General features: G+C 42.5%; 1 protein-coding gene across 1 annotated transcript in view; it reads right to left on the bottom strand.

Moving 5' to 3' along the window:
- The window catches only part of vsnl1a (visinin-like 1a), a 33,023-nt gene extending 12,125 nt beyond the window's left edge, over nt 1-20,898 (bottom strand). Inside the window, exons 1-2 of the mRNA XM_084083459.1 lie at nt 20,839-20,898; nt 14,395-14,561 (exon numbers count right to left, since the gene is read on the bottom strand). Of these exons, the coding sequence (XP_083939585.1) occupies nt 14,395-14,556 (162 nt within the window). The 5' untranslated portion in view covers nt 14,557-14,561; nt 20,839-20,898. The remainder of the gene's footprint in view (nt 1-14,394; nt 14,562-20,838) is intronic.
- Nucleotides 20,899-22,175: the final 1,277 nt, after the last annotated feature.

Genomic DNA, 22,175 nt, shown 5'->3' with positions numbered 1-22,175 from the left:
CTTGCATATATACCCCCGATCCTATAGGTGGCGGCATGCACATAGTGCTTCGCCAGTGGACACAGACGTCATCAACTATGCGACAATGTTTGTGCTGGTCGCACATAAATATAGGGTTGCCGCTGGGGAGAGAGTCAGGAGCGCACTGAGCGCACAGCGACGCGAGCGCACAGAAGTAAAGGCACAGACTGCTGTGTTGTTGGCGCGCGTGTTGTTGACAGACAACGGATGCACGCTTATGAGAAACAACACAAATAAAACCTGGTGAAACACTTGTGTGCATTTGCGCAAGATGAGGATACAGGAAACATTCAGTCTAAATGTCCAGTTTGCTAACCTTCACAACTACTACTACTTTTGTATTTGAAACCTTACATTTCTCTAAATATTATAAACTTTCACGACAGCTTAAGTACAAAAATATATAATTTATGAAAAGGCAACTAGCCTATACAGTGAAGTCGGACTGAATGACTGAAACCTTGTATTGTGAATTGTACTTCCATGTACTGTTTCTCATGTCTTACTAAATAAAGTAACGTCTTTTCTTTTTTTACTCTCTTTGTGTGGGGATTATCTGGCACATGTATGTATCTGTTATGAAAGAGAAATTGCATCATGAGTGAAACGGCTATAGTCCATGGGAAACCATAAACCTACGTAGGCCTACTGTACATCTAAATGAGTTATATTTACTTACAAATTTCAAATTACAAAGCCTTATAAGCTATATATTTCTGGGATGCATAGTAGCTGAAACTCCACAAGATATCCACAAGATATACTATTATATATATATATATATATATATATATATATATATATATATATATATATATATATATATATATATATATATATATATATATATATATATATATAATATATATATATATATATATATATATATATAATATATATATATATTGTTGCTGTCATTATATGGCCATGACACGGCCTCTCTTTCTATCTCGCGCTCTCATTCTATTTCTGTATGTAATGTTTTATATAAATAAATAAATCAGTTTTATATATAAATATTGCGGGTTTTAGCGCATCATCCCGCGGGTTCATTTGGTCATTTAATGATGAAATTAACCCGCGGGATCCGGCCATGGTTGAACCCCTGTGGATTGATCTGCGACGTGTTTTTTTTGTCGAGTTTATATACCGTCACCTATTACAAATAGCGGGCCACTTCCGTCAAACGATACGCTTGCTTTCACATTGCAGTGTACCGTCCCCGAGGACGCAAGAATCGCACCCGAGACTACCTCCCGAGGTGGTTTCGGGTACGGAACGGCGATCCGTTTCGGGGAACGATGCGCAACATTCACACTAGCGCGAAACCTGCCAAGCGTTCTCGAGTGCGCACCCAGGACCGTAGTGTGAAACCGCTATTAGACCACCAATATGGGCCAAGCATGAATTGCTCAAGCCCCGCCCCCTCTGTCTTCCCAATGGCTGGCCTTTAAACAGCCATAACTCAAGTTCGCAGCATGCTACGGAGTACAAATTTTGGACATGGACTAAAACCACCAATAGGGACAAATTGTAATTACTTAAGCCCCGTCCCCTCTGTCTGCCCATTGGCTGGGCTTTAAACAGCCATTATTCCAGTTTGCAGCATGCTACCAAGTACAAATTTGGTAAGTGGACTCAGACCACCAATAGGGACGAACTGAAATGAGTTAAGCCCCGCCCCAAAGGCACCGCTTCCTTCACACAGGGTGTGATTTTTCTATATATCAACAAATCGACACAATAAAATTCTAGTTTTTTATAATCCGATTAGTCTTATTAACCCTGTCTTATACTTTGTTTTACAACGGTGGTGTACAAAATAACGCCTCGCAATGCAACGCTTTTGTGAGCTTGTAGGTGTAATATGTTCACAATTTCTTTTAAATAATCGTTCATTAATCGCAATCAAGGCCAAATTTGAAATAATCATGGTACTAATTTGAATCCTTGTGGCCTTCAGACATCCGATGCAGCGCACGTTATTCACTTCAATATTAGATGTTTGATTCTGCTTTCATTTGGTAGCATATTGTATAGCCTGGCGCCACATCAAACAGGGGTGAGTTTAGACATCTACTTCAAGCTACTGCAGGATAATAAGGCTGCATGAATTCATACATAGTAAGTGACCTTCTTCTCTGGTCAACAATTATAGGGGGTCAAGCTGGTCTTGAGGAATGAGCATCTGATTCGGTTTGACATCAGGCCTTGAAGGACGGACACATTTAAGGGAAACATACATCAAAATAGTATTAGAGTGATTACTCCCCATACAGACTGACTACAACCTTTTCCCTTACAGTAATGCACAGCAGCATTATAAAAAATAAATATACATATATATATATATATATATATACTTTTTTTTTTTACCACAAACCTCAATCAATGTCGATATTGTGATAATAATATTGTATTGTGATATGATTTTATGTTATTTATTTGAAAATGTTTATATACGGTATCGGTATATAATATTTATAAAATAAATTAACCAGCTCAACAACACAACATGCTGAACAAAATGGCAGTCTAGACATCTAATTTGTTCATCTGTCCGGGACCCCCAGGGGGTCCTCAGCGTAACTTCAGCAACTTGAACCCTAGCATCCCTATTCTGGCGGAAATATTCACCAAAAACAGCAGATCTACAAGCTCACAACGGAACTTGTACATCTGCTTGCATATCGGCTATTTTCGGCAAAGAGATTGGTGTAGTAGAGGGGAAAAAGCAGACCAAGTACAGAGCCACAGGTCACGTTTACTACGTATAGTTTAAGTGGTTAAATGTCTGAAACTACACATTAACATGAATCCAACAAAGAAAATGTATAGACAAACAAAAACATTAACACTGATGATAGTGCTGTCAAACAATTCTATGAAGCTATCTATGACATCTATGAAAACCTTTTATCTGCAACACAATGTTATACAATATGTAGTGGGGGTCCCTGCTTCATCTCTCTCTCAGTTAAAAGGTCCTTGGCAAGAAAAACATTGAAGACCCCTAGTCGGAGTCAGACTGATGACTGATTTATGAGGTACACTATTAGCAAACAATCCTGACCCCCAGCACCTGCTTTAACTGCTGTTACAAAATGCCCATCTGGTCATACTGACACTGCCTTGACTCTAATTTACCACAGAACAGCAGGGGGCACTATTGAGTGCCCTCTGTTGTCCATTTCAAGCACAGCATTATTTCATTTCAAACACAACAGGTAGGCAGCTAGGCAGTTAGAGAGAGAGAGAGAGAGAGAGAGAGAGAGAGAGAGAGAGAGAGAGAGAGAGAGAGAGAGAGAGAGAGAGAGAGAGAGAGAGAATTGACATAGCTATATCAAATAACAATGGAATAGTTTATTTTCCTAATAAAAAAGGTACATTTGAAAGTGGAGTTCATGGAGTTCAAGTGGAGGCCGGCGGACCACGGCCACATCACTCTGACTCAGACATAACCATAAACAAACCCCATACGCCCATATATAGACCTGGAACACGGCTACGTCACTCTGATTCAGACATAACCATAAACAAACGCCCATATATAGGCATGTCACTATGACTCAGACATAATCATAAACAAACCCAATATGCCCATATACAGGCATGTCATTATGACTCAGATATAAGCATAAACAAACCCGATATACCCATATATAGGCATATATGGAGAGCCGGTTGTCCAGAGCCACAGATCCGACCACTATGCCCATATATGGTCATGTGCATATATAGGACCAACCGACATCAAACTTGGCAAGCGCATCGGCAAGGACTCGAGAACCGCCGATCCGACCGATATGTCCATATATGGGCATATGGATATCCAGTTGTCCAAAACCACCGATCCAACCAATATGCCAATATATGGGCATGCCAATAAATATACAGGGTATGGGCATATACTAATGACATCAGAGATCTCCATATTTGGGCATAAAAGTAGACAGATACAGAGATCTATGGGCAAAAAAGGGACACAGATAGACGAGTATAACAGGTACTCTGACAAATCCCCCAACACTATGACTCAGACATATTGGTATATATAGATGTCTGCCAGCCATAATAACTGAAAAAGAACATGAATAAATACATCTAGGAATAAAAACAAAATCGTTATTAAAGCTGTTAAAGTGCAGCCATAATTTTCTAAAATAAATGAAATTTAAAAAGTATAGGCCTTGGGTATGTTCATATGTCCATAATGTGATTACAGAATGTATGAAAATGGAAATAAAATTCAAGTGCTAAAAAAATAAAAAGTAGGCCTACAAAACAGCAGTGCAACTAAACGTGTGTCCGATCCAGCATTCTAGGCTGTATCGGAGGCATTTCTGATACTATTATCCGGTATCAGAAGAACTTCAGTTTTAAATGGCTTAGTAAGATAAGTGCAGTGCACCTTGCGTGGTTCTAATGGCATCTTCAAAGAGCTCATAATCAGACTACAATGGTGACCACTCACTCACACACACACACACACACACACACACACACACACACACACACACACACACACACACACACACACACACACACACACACACACACACACACACACACACCACAGGACAGCAGGAGACAGGATGTGAAGGAGGGAATGGAATAAAAGGGAATGAAAGGTTTGGATGAGAGATAGATATGGAGAGAGAGAGGTTAGAGAGGAGCAGAGAAAGGAAGAGAGTGCCAGAGATGAGAGAGCTAGATACACAGTAGTAGAAGGAGAGATAAGAGATGGGCGAGATGACAAAAGAGTGAGAACCGAGAGAGAGAGAGAGAGAGAGAGAGAGAGAGAGAGAGAGAGAGAGAGAGAGAGAGAGAGAGAGAGAGAGAGAGAGAGAGAGAGAGAGAGAGAGAGAGAGAGAGAGAAGGAGAGAGAGAGAGAGAGAGAGAGAGAGAGAGAGAGAGAGAGAGAGAGAGAGAGAGAGAGAGAGAGAGAGAAGGAGAGAGAGAGAGAGAGAGAGAGAGAGAGAGAGAGAGAGAGAGAGACGGTGACTCTTAATAGATGGGAGAGACAAAGAATGTGAAAACCAAAAGATGAGTTGATGGTAGCTAATAATAGATGCACTCAAAACATTTGGACAGGGATTATAACTTTGGCTGTGTACGGTATATGAACAAATAAAATGAAGAATATTTAAAATGTTTTAACTCCACATAACCAAACAAAATAGAACAAAACAGAACACTGGGCAAACCATTACTCACAACACATAGCAAAGCTCAGCAAAATACAACAGCTTTTCTCTGGATGTATACAATACTGACAACTACAATACCCCAATACCGCCCTATTATCACAAGAATAAGCAGAGTCATTTTCTTCAATACATGTGTGCCGTGTCTACGTTCGTATCAGGACAGGAATTTCATATAATCCATGAAGGCCATGGCCGCCGTGCCCCTTCGGTTTGGCCTTATGTCCCTCCTCTGTCTCTTTCCTGTCAATAGGTTTTTTGGTGTCTTTTGTTGACATTCTGAATTCTAATTAGGAAAAATCAAGAGAAACTCAGTGCACATACTGTAACCAGGAATGGGTTTAATTTCAAGCCTGGATTGGACCACTGGAAAACCTGTCTATTTATGATTTATTTAGACACAAAACTAAAACCAGCCAAACAGAAGACTTAAGCAAGCTCGTCCTGATTTGCCAATGCTGTAAAGCTGTGACTGAGTGTCCACCATTGAATACCTCCTCCTCATCAGGTCACAGAGTTGTGCTCCTGCATATTATCAAAGCAAAGAACCAGTGGCAAAATGATGGGCAGCTGGCATCACTAAAAAAAGAGGCCAACATTCATCCGGTTCAAGGAACCCGAAAACACAAAACATACACTGCAACTCCCCCCTGACACCCTATCCTATCTTCAGACCAGTCCTGATGCTATGATTCTGATTAGTCCAGGGCTGGTATGAACTTGACAAAGGAGTTTGTACAAATACTAGTAATTTGCTGTGTGTGTGTGTGTGTGTGTGTGTGTGTGTGTGTGTGTGTGTGTGTGTGTGTGTGTGTGTGTGTGTGTGTGTGTGTGTGTGTGTGTGTGTGTGTGTGTGTGTGTGTGTGTGTGTGTGTGTGTGTGTGTGTGTGTGTGTGTGTGTGCAGTATGTGTGTGCATACAGTATTTCTAGCCACAAGAAGTTACAGAAAACGATCTGGCAATGATCCAGTTTACACACATTTCGAACTTCCTTCAAAAATATATCGATCTGGTGTAATATTCAAGAATAAAGTGTGTGGACAGCCACAAATGGAAAGACTTGTTCTGATTCCTCACCGGGTTCTGACCCTGTAAATGAACCAACCATTTGTAACAGAAGCCAAGACTGAAGCCTAATATCTCCCTTGGCTAGGGGGATTCCCCTTAGGATTGAGTGGTATAGATGTTTCCCATATAGGAAACCCAGGTTCAATTCCAGGTTGTTACACCTTGACCTTGCTATGTTACAGTAGGTAGTGTAGCACCTTGTGTTCACACATTTTCCCTTCTATAATTCTCTTTCACTTTCTGTTTCTCTCTCTCTCTCTGTGTTTCTGACTCCCATTCTACCCACCCCACTGTGGTGTAGTTAAGTGTGAAGTGGCGGTAATCAGGCAGAGCCTCTTGTCTCTCTCTCTCTCCCTCTCTCTCTGTTTCTCAGCAGCCTGGGTGCCAGACTCTGGGTTATATAAATACCCAAACCAAGGCAAATAAATGAATGAATGGCTTGATCATAAGCAGGCGAACAAAAGTAGTTTAGGATATCCAGTTGTCCAGAACCGCCGATCCAACCAATATGCCTACATATGGGCATTCCAATATATGGGCATATACTGATGACATCAGGGATCTCCATATATGGGCACAAAAGGGACACAGACAGACAGGTACAACAGGTACAACGGGTACTCTGACAAAGGCCCCAACACTATGACTCAGACATGTGTGAGGGCCCACACCTCTAGTTTGATAAATATCCATGAACTTTAATCCTACTGTAGCAGTGGGACCAAGGGTTGGATTGGGGGTCCCTACAACATAGCATCATGTCCAGGGGGTGTACTTGTACATCATGGCTGGGGGATGTCCTTATACATCAAGCCGCCTCACGCTACAAAAACAGGAGATAGAATCCTACCCTATGGGCTGCATGGCCCGGCATGGCTTTCTTATCTTAATTATCTTTTAACTTCACTCGACGTCAAACCACAGACCTAATAGCAAATCTTTACACGGTCAAATCCTGAGTGATAATTTAAATACTCTCAGAGGTGAATTGATTTAGCTGTGTATCCAGCCTCCAGCCTCATTCACTCCACTATAAGACCGTTGGAGTGGAGCTAATTGGTTTGACCCTGCTTTCTTTGTTATCACTATCTAAGGTCAAACAGTTTGTTCATGATTAGTTCATTGTCTACAAACTGCTTATAAATGCTTATAAATGTTCTATAATGGGTCATTATTATGAGATGCTACCCCGTGAGGCGATCCACACACGCACGCGCGCACGCACGTACACCCCCCCACCCTCCTCGGATACGTCTTTTAAAGCGATCGTGGATGGATCGTCGTGAAGAATAATATTCTATGATTTTTCAAAGGTTAATGAAAATGCTCGGAATCGCTGACAAGGTAGGCTATAGACGATGTTAATGGCGGTTAATGAGTTAAGACCTGAGGCAAATTCTACGAATTTCTTCTAAATGAGTAGTTCTCACACTTTCAAGATTTTTTTTAAATGTCCAAAAATAGCAGATGTACAAGCTTGCAGCCCGGCACGAATATCCATTGAATAGCCAACGCTAAAATCTAAAATGACACAGATGCTTTCCCAGTTTTAAAGAGATACAGTAGAGAGAGAGAGAGAGAGAGAGAGAGAGAGAGAGAGAGAGAGAGAGAGAGAGAGAGAGAGAGAGAGAGAGAGGAAAAAGGAAGAGAGCCTAAGCAGCATTGTCTTTCTCCAGCGACTCTCTAACCTAATAAGGGTTGACTCCAAAGCGCTGCATACAGACTGAGATAGCCTCTCTATTGATTACCAAGGGCTGTTTTATTTCCCTTTGAAAAAGCCAAGGTCACCTTGCCTGACAGTGAGTGCATCTACATACACACCAGTATTATTACACCCCAGAGTTACTTTTGTACAGTACTCCACTCAAAGTTGGTTATCCAATACCATTTATCACTACAGTAACTGGGTAAAGCCCAGGTTAAGCTGTGGGTTCAAACCAGTTACTTACTGGTTTGCACCCACAGACTTACCTGCCAGTACAAGTGCCGTGTAGATCGGCTCTGGAGGCTACCTTCATCTGCCTCCAATGGCTGTGTAGGACCACAAATAGGCACTGACCCACGGCTGCGAATCAATGCCTCTGCTTTTGATTTCTGGTCATTAATTTGTATCATCGGTGGGGATATGTTGCGGCTCTGTGTAGTCTCTTCTGATCAGAGTGGAATAATGTATTCCTTTTGGGAAATGTAGACTATTAAGTTTCATATTTATGTTTGATAATATCACAAATTTTATTAAATGTTCATGCAAACCACATTAACCCTGGCATCCCTATTTTGGGCGAATAAAATGTGTGTGTGTGTGTGAGTGTGTGTGTGTGTGTGTGTGTGTGTGTGTGCGTGTGCGTGCGCATGTGTGCAGTGCGTGTGTGTGTTGTCCCCAAGCCAGTCCGCGTTTGCAGGCTCGTCACGTCTGCTTATGTAATCCGCCAACTCAGAGATTCTGTGGGCAATTAACAACAATGTCTGTTCTGAAAATGCAAAGCGGAGTAACACTGTTCGCTCTCCCTGCAAATTGCACTCTGCTAATTTGTCGTTGGATTTTCCTCCCCATGAGAGACCTGAGAGAGACTGTTGGCTTTGTGCTTTAGGCTACGCCAAACACTGTAAAACCAGCTCATAATTATTGCCTCATTTTGCTCTGTCTATTGCAGTTCCTTTGACGGCGCACACCATCCAGGTCTTGTGGGAACCATAACCATTGTTGTACGCACGCATGCAAGCACACACACACACACACACACACACACACACACACACACACACACACACACACACACACACACACACACACACACACACGCACACACACACACACACACACACACACAATTAAGGATTAAATTAGCCACGAGATGCACATTTCCTAGCTGGGATTGCAACGTGAAATCAAATGTAGGACCTTTGACAGCACGCTTTGTAATTGATCTGGGACACCCTACTCCAGCAGAAGATCAGAGAGGTAGGCGTTGTAGCTGGGCGTTTTGCCAGCGGCCAGATACATATCAACTGACAAGGGGTCCTTGACATGAAAATATTTGAGAACCACTGCTCTAAAAAGGGGGACTTTTGCTGTATATTTGCTGTCTTCGTATCCCCATCTGCTTCTTCGTGATCATGTTACATTTGGGCTGCATGCAGACATAAGCCATCACACAGATAACGTCAGTGTCTGGCTGGCTCAGCATCTACCTGTCTGTCTGTCTGTCTGTCTGTCTGTCTGTCTGTCTGTCTGTCTGTCTGTCTGTCTGTCTGTCTGTCTGTCTGTCTGTCGTGTCTGGGGAGATGGGGACTTCTCATAGAAGATAATGCTGAATTGTCGTTGGCACACACGCAGGCATAGTACACACCCCTCTGCAGCAAAAGCCTTGCGGCGATGCAAGAGCAGCTACAGAGCGGAATCCATCTATCTCTATTTATCCAGGTCAGTGTGTGTGTGTGTGTGTGTGTGTGTGTGTGTGTGTGTGTGTGTGTGTGTGTGTGTGTGTGTGTGTGTGTGTGTGTGTGTGTGTGTGTGTGTGTGTGTGTGTGTGTGTTGTTGTGTGTAGATGATCGTTACAACAATGCTTCCAATCTAAGCCAAGGCTAGCTGTCGAAGTCCAGGATAATACAATCTCTTCTCATCTAAGGCTGACAAGCAGAGATTTATTGTGCAAAGGAGGAGACCTCTACATGCCATCGGCTAGTTTTATCATATGAATGTGGCCTATACAGACCTCCTGCTCTGGGACCACTGTACACGAGATAAACAGAAATAGAATACAATAGATATAGCACTGTGCATGTGAGACCACTGAATGTGAGTTTGAATGTTACACAAAGCTTTGCATTCACAACTTGCCAGAAATATTCTGCTCCACACCCATTCGCAGTTTACCACAACCGTGATATGATCATCAACATGAGTTTAAACAAGCAAAAAAATGTATTAAATGCTAAATTGGATTTTACTGCCATTGCAATTGCTAAAACTACAGAAGCACCAATGTTTATACAGTATGTCCCTTACCCCCCCCCCCCCCCCCCATTCTGATTGCCTTACACTCTATCTTTGTGTTCAAATATCAATGTACATAAGACATCTAATCACAGGGTTGTGTACAGAGAGACAGATAGTTATGGTGTGATACAAAAGGAATGTGGGTTCCAGAGCACGCCACCCCCCCGTCCCCTCCCCGTCCTTACCAAGGCCTGAAAAAATACGATTATTTCTACAAAGCCACGCAGTGCAGTTTTAAGGAAGAAGAGATGAGAGGCAGCTAGTAGAATAAAGGGGAAAAGAGCGGGAACAGTATGCTTGGATCAAACTGCTCATTGGCTCACAGGCACGCAGCCCAGTGGAGGTAATGCTGCACTTAGCACATTGGCAGAAAAGGCATCTGGACAACATTGGCACAGGTGTAGAGTAGCAGCATGTGAATATTGGGAGATCTAAAGACATGCGGGGGGAGAGAGAGTGGGAGAGAGAGAGACAGAGAGAGGAGGGGGTACGGTGTGCAGATAAAGAGAGAGAGAGAGAGAGAGGAAAAGATCCCTCCACCTCTTAGCGCACAGGTGTAAGACGATCCATACCCATCTCACGCATGCATGCACACAGGGAGGGGGTCGGACACACACACACACACACACACACACACACACGCACACGCACACGCACACGCACACGCACACGCACACGCACACACTCACGCGAGCGTGTAAAACTCATCATGTGCACATCTCTCGTATGAATGTAGCAAGGCTAATGAATGATGGATGTAGATACTCTCTCTCTCGCTCTCTCTCTCTCTCTCTCTCACTCTCGCTCATTCACTTTCTCTGTTGCCTCTGCCCCTCGCTGCGTTTCCTCTCTGTCAACGACTCAAACCTCTCATCCCACCACCACCACCACCACCATACATGTATTTTTGTTATTACATGTATTCATACATACAGTAGTACATGTACTGTACACACAAGCACTAATTGTTCACAGGAACAATCTGTCCTGCTAATGTACGGTTGCAGCCAACCGTTTTCTAAACTTATCAGCCCTTTGGATTTAAATAAAGCCCTATCACTGATACACCGTTGCCTAGAAACACAATAGGACATGTCAATAGGCTTTGCACAGCAGCCTACAAGACCCCTTTAGACGGGAGCGGTGTTTCCCCCTTTGTGTGCCTGACGATTTCCTTCCCTCCCTGTCTGCCAAGTGATTCAGAGGTGACTTCAGTGGATCTGTTGTGTGCTGTTCATGGCTGTCCCCTTTTATCAGATTCCTGTTTTGCCAATTCTATTTGCCAATCTGCTATTTCCCAGGTGTCCATTATTGTTTCTTCAGTTTGCTTTGAACTGGATTCGGGACGGTTTCAAAATGATTTTGCAGGGAAAATTGATCAAGATGGAGCACGTCCGGTGACAGATAGACATTTATGATTTATTTATTTTTAAATCTATTTCTTCTTCATATTTGTTTTCTTTTAATGGTCTTCTCAAAACGTTACAGTGATTTGTTATATTACTTACTGGAAAGGGTAATAATATTACAGTAACGCGGTGGATTTTAACTTGTTACTGCCCAACACGGCTAAGGACCTGATCTCTAGGCCACTCGATGTGATTACAATGTTCAAGGATGCCTTGCCTGTGTTGTGTATTGTAAGCTGCAAGCTTCTCTGACAAACAGGTGAATAATGTGCTGCTGGACGTGTCCACAGAAACATAGCTTTTTAACACTTCAATTCACTTAAATATTTGGAAGAACAAAACAATCAATACAAAATAAATGTTTCCCCTTGATTCAGACAGGCATCTGAGAGAGACAACACACAGGGCAGCCACAGGAGAGAGGGGTCGGTGGGTTTCTATCCTCGGCCAGGAAGGCTACATGTGAGGGGTGGGGGGGTCTATGATGGGGACCACCTTCTGACTAAGGTCTGAGCGACTGAAACGTCACTTGGTTTTAAACTGTTATTAGAATCAAGTATTTTTTGTGACAGATACTGTGTAGAAGGTCAGGGGGAGTCTTGACTACTTCACCATCAGTAGACATAAGTGGATTCTATATTTCCATATCTGTTTCAGCCTTCGCTGATGTTTGGAGCTCTGGTGGCATTCATCAGAGAGCGTGCCCATGACCTCCAGTAATGGGTAAAATCTTATGTAACTACAGCCCCTTTTAGATTATGAGGCATTTCCTGACAGCTACGATAAAAGATTAATGTTGGCTATTCTTACCCTACTCAGAAAGCTCGGCTTGTCACATAGTCTTGCGTGAAGTCAGAATTGTTAAATGATACTCAAGGAGGAATCGTACGCTTTGAAATTGCCATGAGAAATTGCCATGAGATATAAGCACGTTGTAACTCACTGGGGGACAGATTACAAAGATGAAATATTAAAATACAAAAAAACAACCTCCCCATATCAGATTAGCTTCAGGTTGATTGAAGCAAATGAATAGCATCGATAATTCATGGGTTTATTTCCAGTCGTTTCCTGTGAAGAGTCTGTAAGTGGCTCGAAAATGCAGTGGTGGAAAAATGTATGTATTTTTTTACTTAAGTAAAAGCATCAATACTGCAATGTAGAAATACTCTGTCAATTCCAAATTACAGAATTCTAAATTTACTTGAGTAAAAGTGAGCTTGTAGATCGGCTATTTTCAAATGGCCTAAATATAAATAGGGCTTGAAGTGGTTAGTGTATGTTTTGTAAAAATAATCAAAATCTACAAAGTAACTAGTAACTAACGTTTTCAAATAATTGAAGCGGAGTAAAAAGTACAATATTTGCCTCTGAGATGTAGTGGAGTAGAAGTGAAAGTACTGAACATTGGAAATACTCCAGTAAAGTAAAAATACCTCAACATTGTACTTAGGTACAGTAAATGTACTTAGTTACTTTTTACATCAATGCGAAAATGTCAACTAGCTAGTGACCAAGAAGGCTGTTAACCAGCAGAGGTCAAATCCAACATGGGAGTTCATTTTGTACACAAACACATTATTTTGTTTGTACATAATACATGTATTTTCACATGCAGAGTATACACTGTGCAACCAGCTCAAAACTAAGAATGAGTTAGAAGACAAACGTTACCCAGCACTACTTGTATTTCTATGTTGTTGATCATCTTTTCTATTGCATTTGACTACAGGTATATTTTACTAAAATCCACTCTACTATATGCTGTCCTTCTCGGCTCTACTCCTCTCCCCTCTGACACGATAATCATCCATTTACAATCCTCTTTGCCAACACTCCCTCCTGTGTTCTGCCGAACTCTAATGGACTGCACTCTACCTAACTGTGCTGTGTGCACCAAAGTGAATCACTGCTGATCATAACAAGTTTGTGTTTGTGTGTGTGTGTGTGTGTGTGTGTGTGTGTGTGTGTGTGTGTGTGTGTGTGTGTGTGTGTGTGTGTGTGTGTGTGTGTGTGTGTGTGTGTGTGTGTGTGTGTGTGTGTGTCTGTGTGTGTGTGTGTGTGTGTGTGTGTGTGTGTGTGTGTGTGTGTGTGTGTGTGTATGTGTGTGTGTGTGTGCGTGCGTGTGCGTGCGTGCGTGTATACACAAAGTGCAGCGTGTGTCTGCATGTCCCCTACTGTCCATGCATGTGTGTGTGTGTGTGTGTGTGTGTGTGTGTGTAGGCGTAAGCGGGCGTGTTGTGCAGTGAGTCTCTTGGCAGGTGAACAGTCAGTCAGTGGTGAGTGGGTGCCGTCCAGTGTTGCCAAATTTTGAGAGAGAAATAAGCAACCAGGTCTGTGAAAACAAGCCCAAAAGAAGCGACTAGGCCACATGAGCTCTTTAAACCTATATGCATCGGATATTTGAAAACAGCCGATCTACAAGCTCACAAGCTCTGAGCTTGTAGATCTGCTATTTTCAAAAGAAACATATCTATTTGGGAGTTAATACATATTAATTTGCCATGAAAATGTTTGAGATCCACTGGTTTAAACAACATTTAGGAAGCAAGGCCAAATAAGCAACTACACTTTATAAACAAGCCCTTGTTTGCAACCAGCAACTACCAATATTTACAAGCAACTTTACAGAAAAACAGCTTATCATAAGCAGACATGGCAACACTGGTGGGTGGGTGCTGTCTTGTACCTTCACATAGAGCTGCTGGAACTCGTCCAGGTTGAGCCGCCCGGTGGGGCAGTCCTTCAGGAATCCCTTGTACCACTGCTTCAGCTCGTGCTCGTTGAACTCTGTGCTCTTCACCAGGTCCTCCATCACTTCGGGGGTCAGCTTGCTGTTCTGTTTCCCCATTTCGTCTGCCGCCGGGGGGAAGGGCATGTGCACACAACATAACACAGATAAACAGCACGCACACATGAACACACAGGGGAACATATACAGGCAGAGGGGTCGTGCAGGCACGTACGCACGCAGGCACGCACGTTCACACACACACACACACACACACACACACACACACACACACACACACACACACACACACACACACACACACACACACACACACACACACACACACACACACACACACACACACAATTAGCAAATTAATTTAGTTTTTTCTAAATAAACACAAAAACAAGCTGAAGGGTGAAAAAAGGGTGATAAATCTGTTCACCTAAGAAGCTTTTTACAATGCTAGTCTGGCGTGCACGTGTGCAAGTGTATGGCAGGCCATTGCTGTAAATGAGCGACTGTGACACAGTTGATGTACTCTGGAAATGAAACGGTTACAAAACCAATTCCCCAAAACATCAATCATCCCACATTTGTAGGTTTTGATCCCATGATGAACTGGTTATGTTTGGATCATTGCACTGTGGGATGAACCATCGGTACACTGCTATCTTTAAGTGCGTACTCTATTGTGATCTGTTGGGATCATCCCTCATCCCTTGTGCTATTTTTAAAGACAGTGGACAGTCTATGTCCATGTTGTATCATCTCCTTCACTGAGACAGACAGCAGGAAAGTAGAGAGGGAGACAGCATGGTTCCGGTGTGTCTTATCCACTACAATGCCTCCTTGTGGTTCTGAGAGTGGCTTGGATTTTTTGACAAAAGGCATCTGCCTGACAGCAGGTAGTATGTGACTGAATAACAAGAAGTCAGCAAGAGGTCAATGTTATTCAATTGCTTGCAACAACTATAGTTGAATTGGTTTCATCATGGCATCTTGACTGGGTTATAAGCAGTAAAATTGCCATCCTCTGCCAGACACTTGCATCCCAGTCTCTCTCTCCCTCTCTCTCTCACTCTCTCTCTCTCTCTCTCTCTCACTCTTGGTCTGTCTATCTGCATCTGCACAGCACCGCCTCTGCTACTTTACTGGTACTTGGGCATTGATTAGTTCATTAAGCAATCCCTAATTACCATGATTACAAAAAGACGCTCAGGCTCATGGAGCGTTTGTTCTCCTTGTCTATGTACTGCTATTTATGAATCCCACTTTGTGTGAAAAAATAGCAAGTTCTGGAGGCGAGATGCTATCAGCACTGACCTATCGTCTTCATTTAGGACCACAGGTGGGGAAGTCATATAGATTCATTAGGCCATCCATACTGCTTGTGTGCTAAATGAGCGCCAAAAAAAAGAATTCAATAATTCCAATGAAATCATGGCAGATACAGTATGGGGCTTCTTCTCCATGCATGTGATAACGGCACTTAACCGTCACTTAATTAGCTTTCGTCAATCTGTAACCAGGCCTTGCTAAGCTAAACAGAGAAACGATCATTCGTTGATGCATCGCTGCACATTTCAGAAAACAATCCAATTTCATTTCATGGCTTATGGAGAGAAAAGATGAAAATCCTCAGCTGTAACCACAGAGGGGGTGAGGGGTGGGCATCGGATGGAAGTGGAGAGAGAGAACGAGAGAGGCAGAGGGTATTATGTATGAGTGAGAGGAGAGAGGGACAGAGAAAGAAAGAGAGCAGAGAGACCAAAAAAACATGAATACAAAAGCCATTCAATAATATTGTCTCTTTGGCTCCTTGACCGTTCTAGGCCTCTGAAGATCCCCAGAAAAACAGTTTGGATGTAACTGCATCTGATCTATGGTCTGCACTGGAGGCTCTCTGTTCCTGTAGATGGCCCCTGCTGCTAAGCAGCCTGGTCCCACCCAGAGATCCAACAGGCTGGATGGATGCCCTCGCGATTACCTGAGCCCCACTAGGGGCTCTCAAATGGCTTTATAGACCAGTGTCAATAAAGCCCTGTCCATAAATAGGAATAACAATTGGCCTAAACCAGAAAATAATGATTGGATCGGATGTCAGCAAAGAATGATGGACCACATGATGGGGTGTAACACTGTGGGATATAGAGCTTTATGGGAGCACACACACACGCACGCACGCACACACGCACGCACGCACGCACGCACGCACGCACGCACGCACGCACGCACAGAAACACTAACACTAACACTAAATACATATGCATGTTTTTGCTCTGCCCTGCTGAATAGCATAAACACTGCGGCAACATATATTGATTTGATGTTGGACTGAGTCATGTCCATTATCTGTGTCATGACCACTGCAAACTGTATTACTTCAGACCTTCAAATTACACATGGCAACAAACATAGTCTGACCTCCATCAATCTGGGGCTGTGTACATGGAGTGTGTGTGTGTGTGTATTCTATAAAACCAGATGCCACATGTACCAATGTTCCAAGCTATATACTGCACAGTAGATTACTTTCTTGACCTATAGTTGTTCCGCCATCAGAGAGACATCAAACTCCACAACAGACAGAGAGTAGTCAGTCTCCATTGACATAGTCTATCGGGATGCGGCGAGCCCCAAGACAGCAACTGCACAGGGAGACAGATGTGTCTCAGTAGAGATGTGTGTTGCATTGCAGCCCTACTCAGTGATGTTGCTAGGTTTTCAGTGTAATGAGTCCTGGGACTCATGGGTAGTCTTTTAGATGCGTCCCAGGGCAATGTTATGAGTCCCAGGAAAATTGTAATGAGTCCTAATACATTTAGTGCAGTGTTTAAGTCGTTTGATCTTATATCCTACTATAATTCTAGTAACCTCTGTAGTGGTGAGTAGGTGAGTACGTGAAGCTACCCGGTTCTCCTCAGTGGCTGGAGCAATTGCTCTGATTTTGCACACAGCCATTGACCATTACCATCTGAACTTAACTGTGAAGCCCGTTTTTCAATTTCATCAAATCTCAGCTTCTTATTAGCGTTTATGTGTCAAACACTGTCGCCATGGTTACGGGCCTGCCCAGCTATGGGACGAACTGCCTCCCGGGTTGCCAGATCATGTGCGCATATCCCCCCACGCATGCGTCGACCGGGTATGGTCTAGTGGTTATAATTATGGTTATGTTCATGTCCTGTTTGAATTTCACCCCTAACAAATACCCAATATTATAATAAAAAAATAAACCTAATACATTTCTTTTTAAATAACCTAAACTAGCAACTATTCATTCTTGTAGTGCAAAACCACGTCCCTGTCAATTCTTTTTTTACCAGACTTTGCACGTGCGTAGTTGGTAAAAAAAGATTCCGGTCTATCGGTACATACTTTGCGTTATTTCTATGATTATAACATAAACAATGTTACATTATCTGGGTAATATGTCGATGCATCCAAGGGAAAAACACATAATTTGACGCAGGACGCATTGCTAACAACATCTCTGCTTACCATCCATTTCCATGTCCATACAGTAAATGTGTGTGGGTGTGGGTGTATTGTGTACTGTTTGTGTCATTGTGTTTATACGTATGATTACTTAAAAAATCTACACATGTTTTGCACCACATGTTTTTTAAAGTTTGTGCATTGTGCATAATGTCTGTGTACGTGCATGCAAAGACTAGACAATCCCTTGAATTTACTCAAATGGCTTATATGGCAATATATAAACCACGAAAAGCTCATTACAAGCCAAATATACTGTAACTGCTTTATAGCTATTAAAATGCAATATAATATGCTGGAAAATGCACAGTGTGCAAATACTTTAGGTGTCAATTACTACCTTAGGTAAGACTATCACAGACATAACATGTTCATCATGTTTTATGCTGTATGCAATTGTCTGGAAAAAAACAAAAAACAAAAGAAAAACAGAATAGTGCATCTATGCTGTTAAAATGCCTCCAATTCGCTTATGATACCTCAAAACTGTTCCCTCATCTCACGCTATGGGCAGCAGAGCTGACTGTCAGAGGCTCATACTGGAGCATTGTGACACTCCCACCTTTATCTGTGTGTATGCTGAGCTGTGCAGCTGTTTTTTTTCTCCAGGGTGACCTGGTTTAAGGCATCAAAATTTGGAGACTTCTAACATGTTAGCTTGCATCCATCCATCTCATGTCCTCTGTCGCATATCATTGTGCACCGCTGTTGTTGTTCTCACTCTCCACTGTAATCTATAGGCTATACAATGAATGAGTAATGTCATGAGAATAGTTTGTTTTTCACCACAGGGGCCTGATAATAAAACATCTTTGTTGTCAGTAGCCTGTACAGGCACAGGGTAAACGAGGCATAAGGCAACAGTGATGAAATCCATTCCCCACTGCTGGTCTGCTCAGATGTATTTTCAAAGCTTTGCCTACAGATGATGACAGAGGGGAAAGTGTACCGCCCCCTTCCATTCTTAAAACATATCGTGTGCTATCAATTATCGTGCAACGAAACTCCTGAAATTTAGACATGATGCATCAGTTTCTTCAGTTGCCTCCAGTCAGACCACCATTACATAATAAGCTAATGTCAATGCTTGATCATGGCTGGAGAGAAGGAGCAGCCCAGCATCTCCAACTCTGAGACAATATCCAATGGGTCTCTCTGCAGTGCATTGCAGAGCAGCACACATTGACTTGAGACCTGAGGTCCACTAATGTCCACGTCCATGCGAAATAACTAATTTCACAACTATTAGTACTGTATCAACGACTATAGATGCAATAACTGTACTGTCAAACGAGACAGTTTACAGTATTGTGAACATCCAGCACATGAACATGTGAGGCAGGCATATTATTACGTAACATTATGTCCCTTTGCCATCCTTTTCCAAAAGGCGATGACCTTGAGAGTCACAGCCCAGCCAAGCTGACAATAGACGGGGATAGTACAATGAAAGTGGTTGGTTATATGTCAAACTTTATCTGCTTGCAGGTCTCTGTAATTCCGCTGCCCTCCTTCTTTCTTTGTAAGAGGTGGAGAGTGCAGGTTGTGTGTGTGTGTGTGTGTGTGTGTGTGTGTGTGTGTGTGTGTGTGTGTGTGTGTGTGTGTGTGTGTGTGTGTGTGTGTGTGTGTGTGTGTGTGTGTGTGTGTGTGTGTGTGTGTGTGTGTGTGTGTGTGTGTGTGTGTGTGTGTGTGTGTGTGTGCGCGCGTACGTGTGTGTGTGTGTGTGCGTGTGCGTGCGTACGTACGTGTGTGTGTGTGTGTTAGATGTGTGTGCACGCAAAAAAAGCAGGTTTGATATAGATCTGCTGCTCTGCTGCCTTGATTTCAGTGGCCAGATGGTGGCAAGCTTCCCCCAATTAGGTTTTTGTGGGGTATGAACGTCTGTTCTGTGAACAGGGGTTTGGTTTGTTTTGTCGTGTCTCGAGAGGAGACTCTATATAGCCTAGTATTCCCAAACTGGCACTGTCTGTATCCTTGCTGCTTCCTCTAAAAAGCCCCAACATCAGCACCACAAACGGAGCAATATTGTCTCATGCCACAATCCTCAACATAACATTCTATTATTGACTAGTCAAACAGTTTAATGAGCAATCACCCACAATCATATCAATCTCCATCTGGCCACTTTTGCAATTAAATGCTGTGATATATGTAGGCTACATGCCCTGTTTATCTAAACACTAATTAAAGTAATTCTGCATGCAAATGTGCAACACTGAATGAGCTCCAGCAGAGGTTATTATAATGATATTAATGTAATTATGATATTAATGTAATTATATCCTCACTATAATACTAGCCTACTTCATAAAATCATCAACATAGCTTTTGTTATTGAAGACCAATGTACCATAATGAATAATGAGGTGATCGATTTTCATAAATCAGTGGTTCTCAACCAGTGGTCCGGGGAACACCAGGGTCCTTGAGGGGGTTCCAGGTGGTCCCCAGCTAAATGATGGAGAGTTGGTAACCAAATGGACCCTTATAGAACTTTAACGTTTAGCTCTCAAGAGTTAAAGTATTGTTAAACATCTGCATTACTTAATTTACAAGAAGTCTACACAATTAGAGAATGTAGAAGAATTGTTATTTTTGATCGACGTTTGCCTGTTGTCTCTCCTAATGGTACCAACATCAATACACCATGAAATTGTGGACACAATCTCATCCAACGACAGCAAAATATTATATAACATAAATAATAATATATAAGTTTGGGGTCTGAGAGTCTAAATCTCATCAGATGGTGGTCCGTGGCTCAAATGCCGAATAAATAATGGACCTTGATATAAAAAGGGTTGAAAACCACTGTCATAAAGTAAAAGGTGTGTTAAGTGGGGACAAAATGTGTCATGCATACATACAACGAGCATCGGTCATAAGAGAACATCCTACCTTGCCGAGAGTGCAACGGAGTCAACGGGTAGAAGTGTGGACGATGTGTTTTGGGGGGGTTGATTTTTGGGGAACGCGATCAGATGGAAGAAAAATACGCGATAAACGTTTCAACTTGTTCTTCGATCTCCTATAATGCGACCCTCTGTTGGTCTTGTCGATCGGGGTTTTGTTTTTATTTGCAGAAAGGAGGGGAGGATCAGGGGGGAGAGAAACTACTAAAACAGCCTCGACGAAATGCACTGCTTGCTGCTGCTGCCAGTCCGAGAGATGCTGCACAACACTGCCTGTCTGCTGGAGACACTGTGTGTGTGTGGATGGATGGAGTGCACAGTCAAACCGTGCGTGTGTGTGCGTGCGTGCGTGCGTGCGTGCGTGTGTGTGTGTGTGTGTGTGTGTGTGTGTACATATTTTGAGAGAAAAATAAGCAACCAGGTCTGTGAAAACAAGCCCAAAAGAAGCCACATGAGCACTTTAAACCTATATGCATCGCATCGGCTATTTGAAAATAGCCGATCTACAAGCTCACAATGGAGCTTGTAGATCTGCTATTTTCAAAAACTCTTAAAATAAAATGTGGAATATTTGGAATATTTTTTGAAACATTCTAACACAAATATGCTCCCATTTTCATGAAAATGTTTGAGAACCACTGGTTAATTTTTTTTTAAATCTTTTTGGAAGCAAACCTGAATAAGCAACGGAAACCGTGCGTGCCTGCACACACACCTTGGTGCGTGCGTGCGTGCGTGCGTGCGTTCCCCCTCACTGTGCATGTCTCTTTTGCATCATGCATGCGTTAGGCTACAGCAAAATAACATCTCACGAGTGAAAATGTTTGTACTGTGTGGCCAAGAAAGTCCTAATGTGTGATTTGTGAATTAGTGTGAAAGAGCCCCTCGACCCACACTATATCGTTTAATGAACACAATTATGTAAAATGATGATGTTTTAGTAACAGTTCCTGCTGTTCACATGCAGCCAACCAGGTGAATAAATCAAATCACAGATTGAAACCTTTGGTTCTATATGGAATCGAATATCCGAGACTATTAAGATGTCATGGAAGATGTTTCTGAACATAATGCTAGTTTGACCACTTCAAGAGTTGCTCGCTTGTAGGTCTTGGCGAGCAACAACAAGTCTCGAGCTAGTATGTCATTGCGCGCGAATTCCGTCACCAAAGTAAATTGGTCACAAATGTGGGTGTAACACCGCTCGAGCGGCTGCCGAGGTTCTGTCGACAACAACACTAAACGAAACAGACTAAATAGGTCGCTGTTTGACAACTTGTCACAACAAAACTACGTGGTAAGTGATGAATGAATAATAATGAC

The sequence above is a fragment of the Gymnoscopelus microlampas genome (assembly GCF_963454915.1).
Source record: "Gymnoscopelus microlampas genome assembly, chromosome: 16".
Classification (NCBI taxonomy): domain Eukaryota; kingdom Metazoa; phylum Chordata; class Actinopteri; order Myctophiformes; family Myctophidae; genus Gymnoscopelus; species Gymnoscopelus microlampas.
The sequence above is the reverse complement of the archived record's forward strand: the minus strand, read 5'-3'. Positions and strand labels throughout refer to the sequence as shown.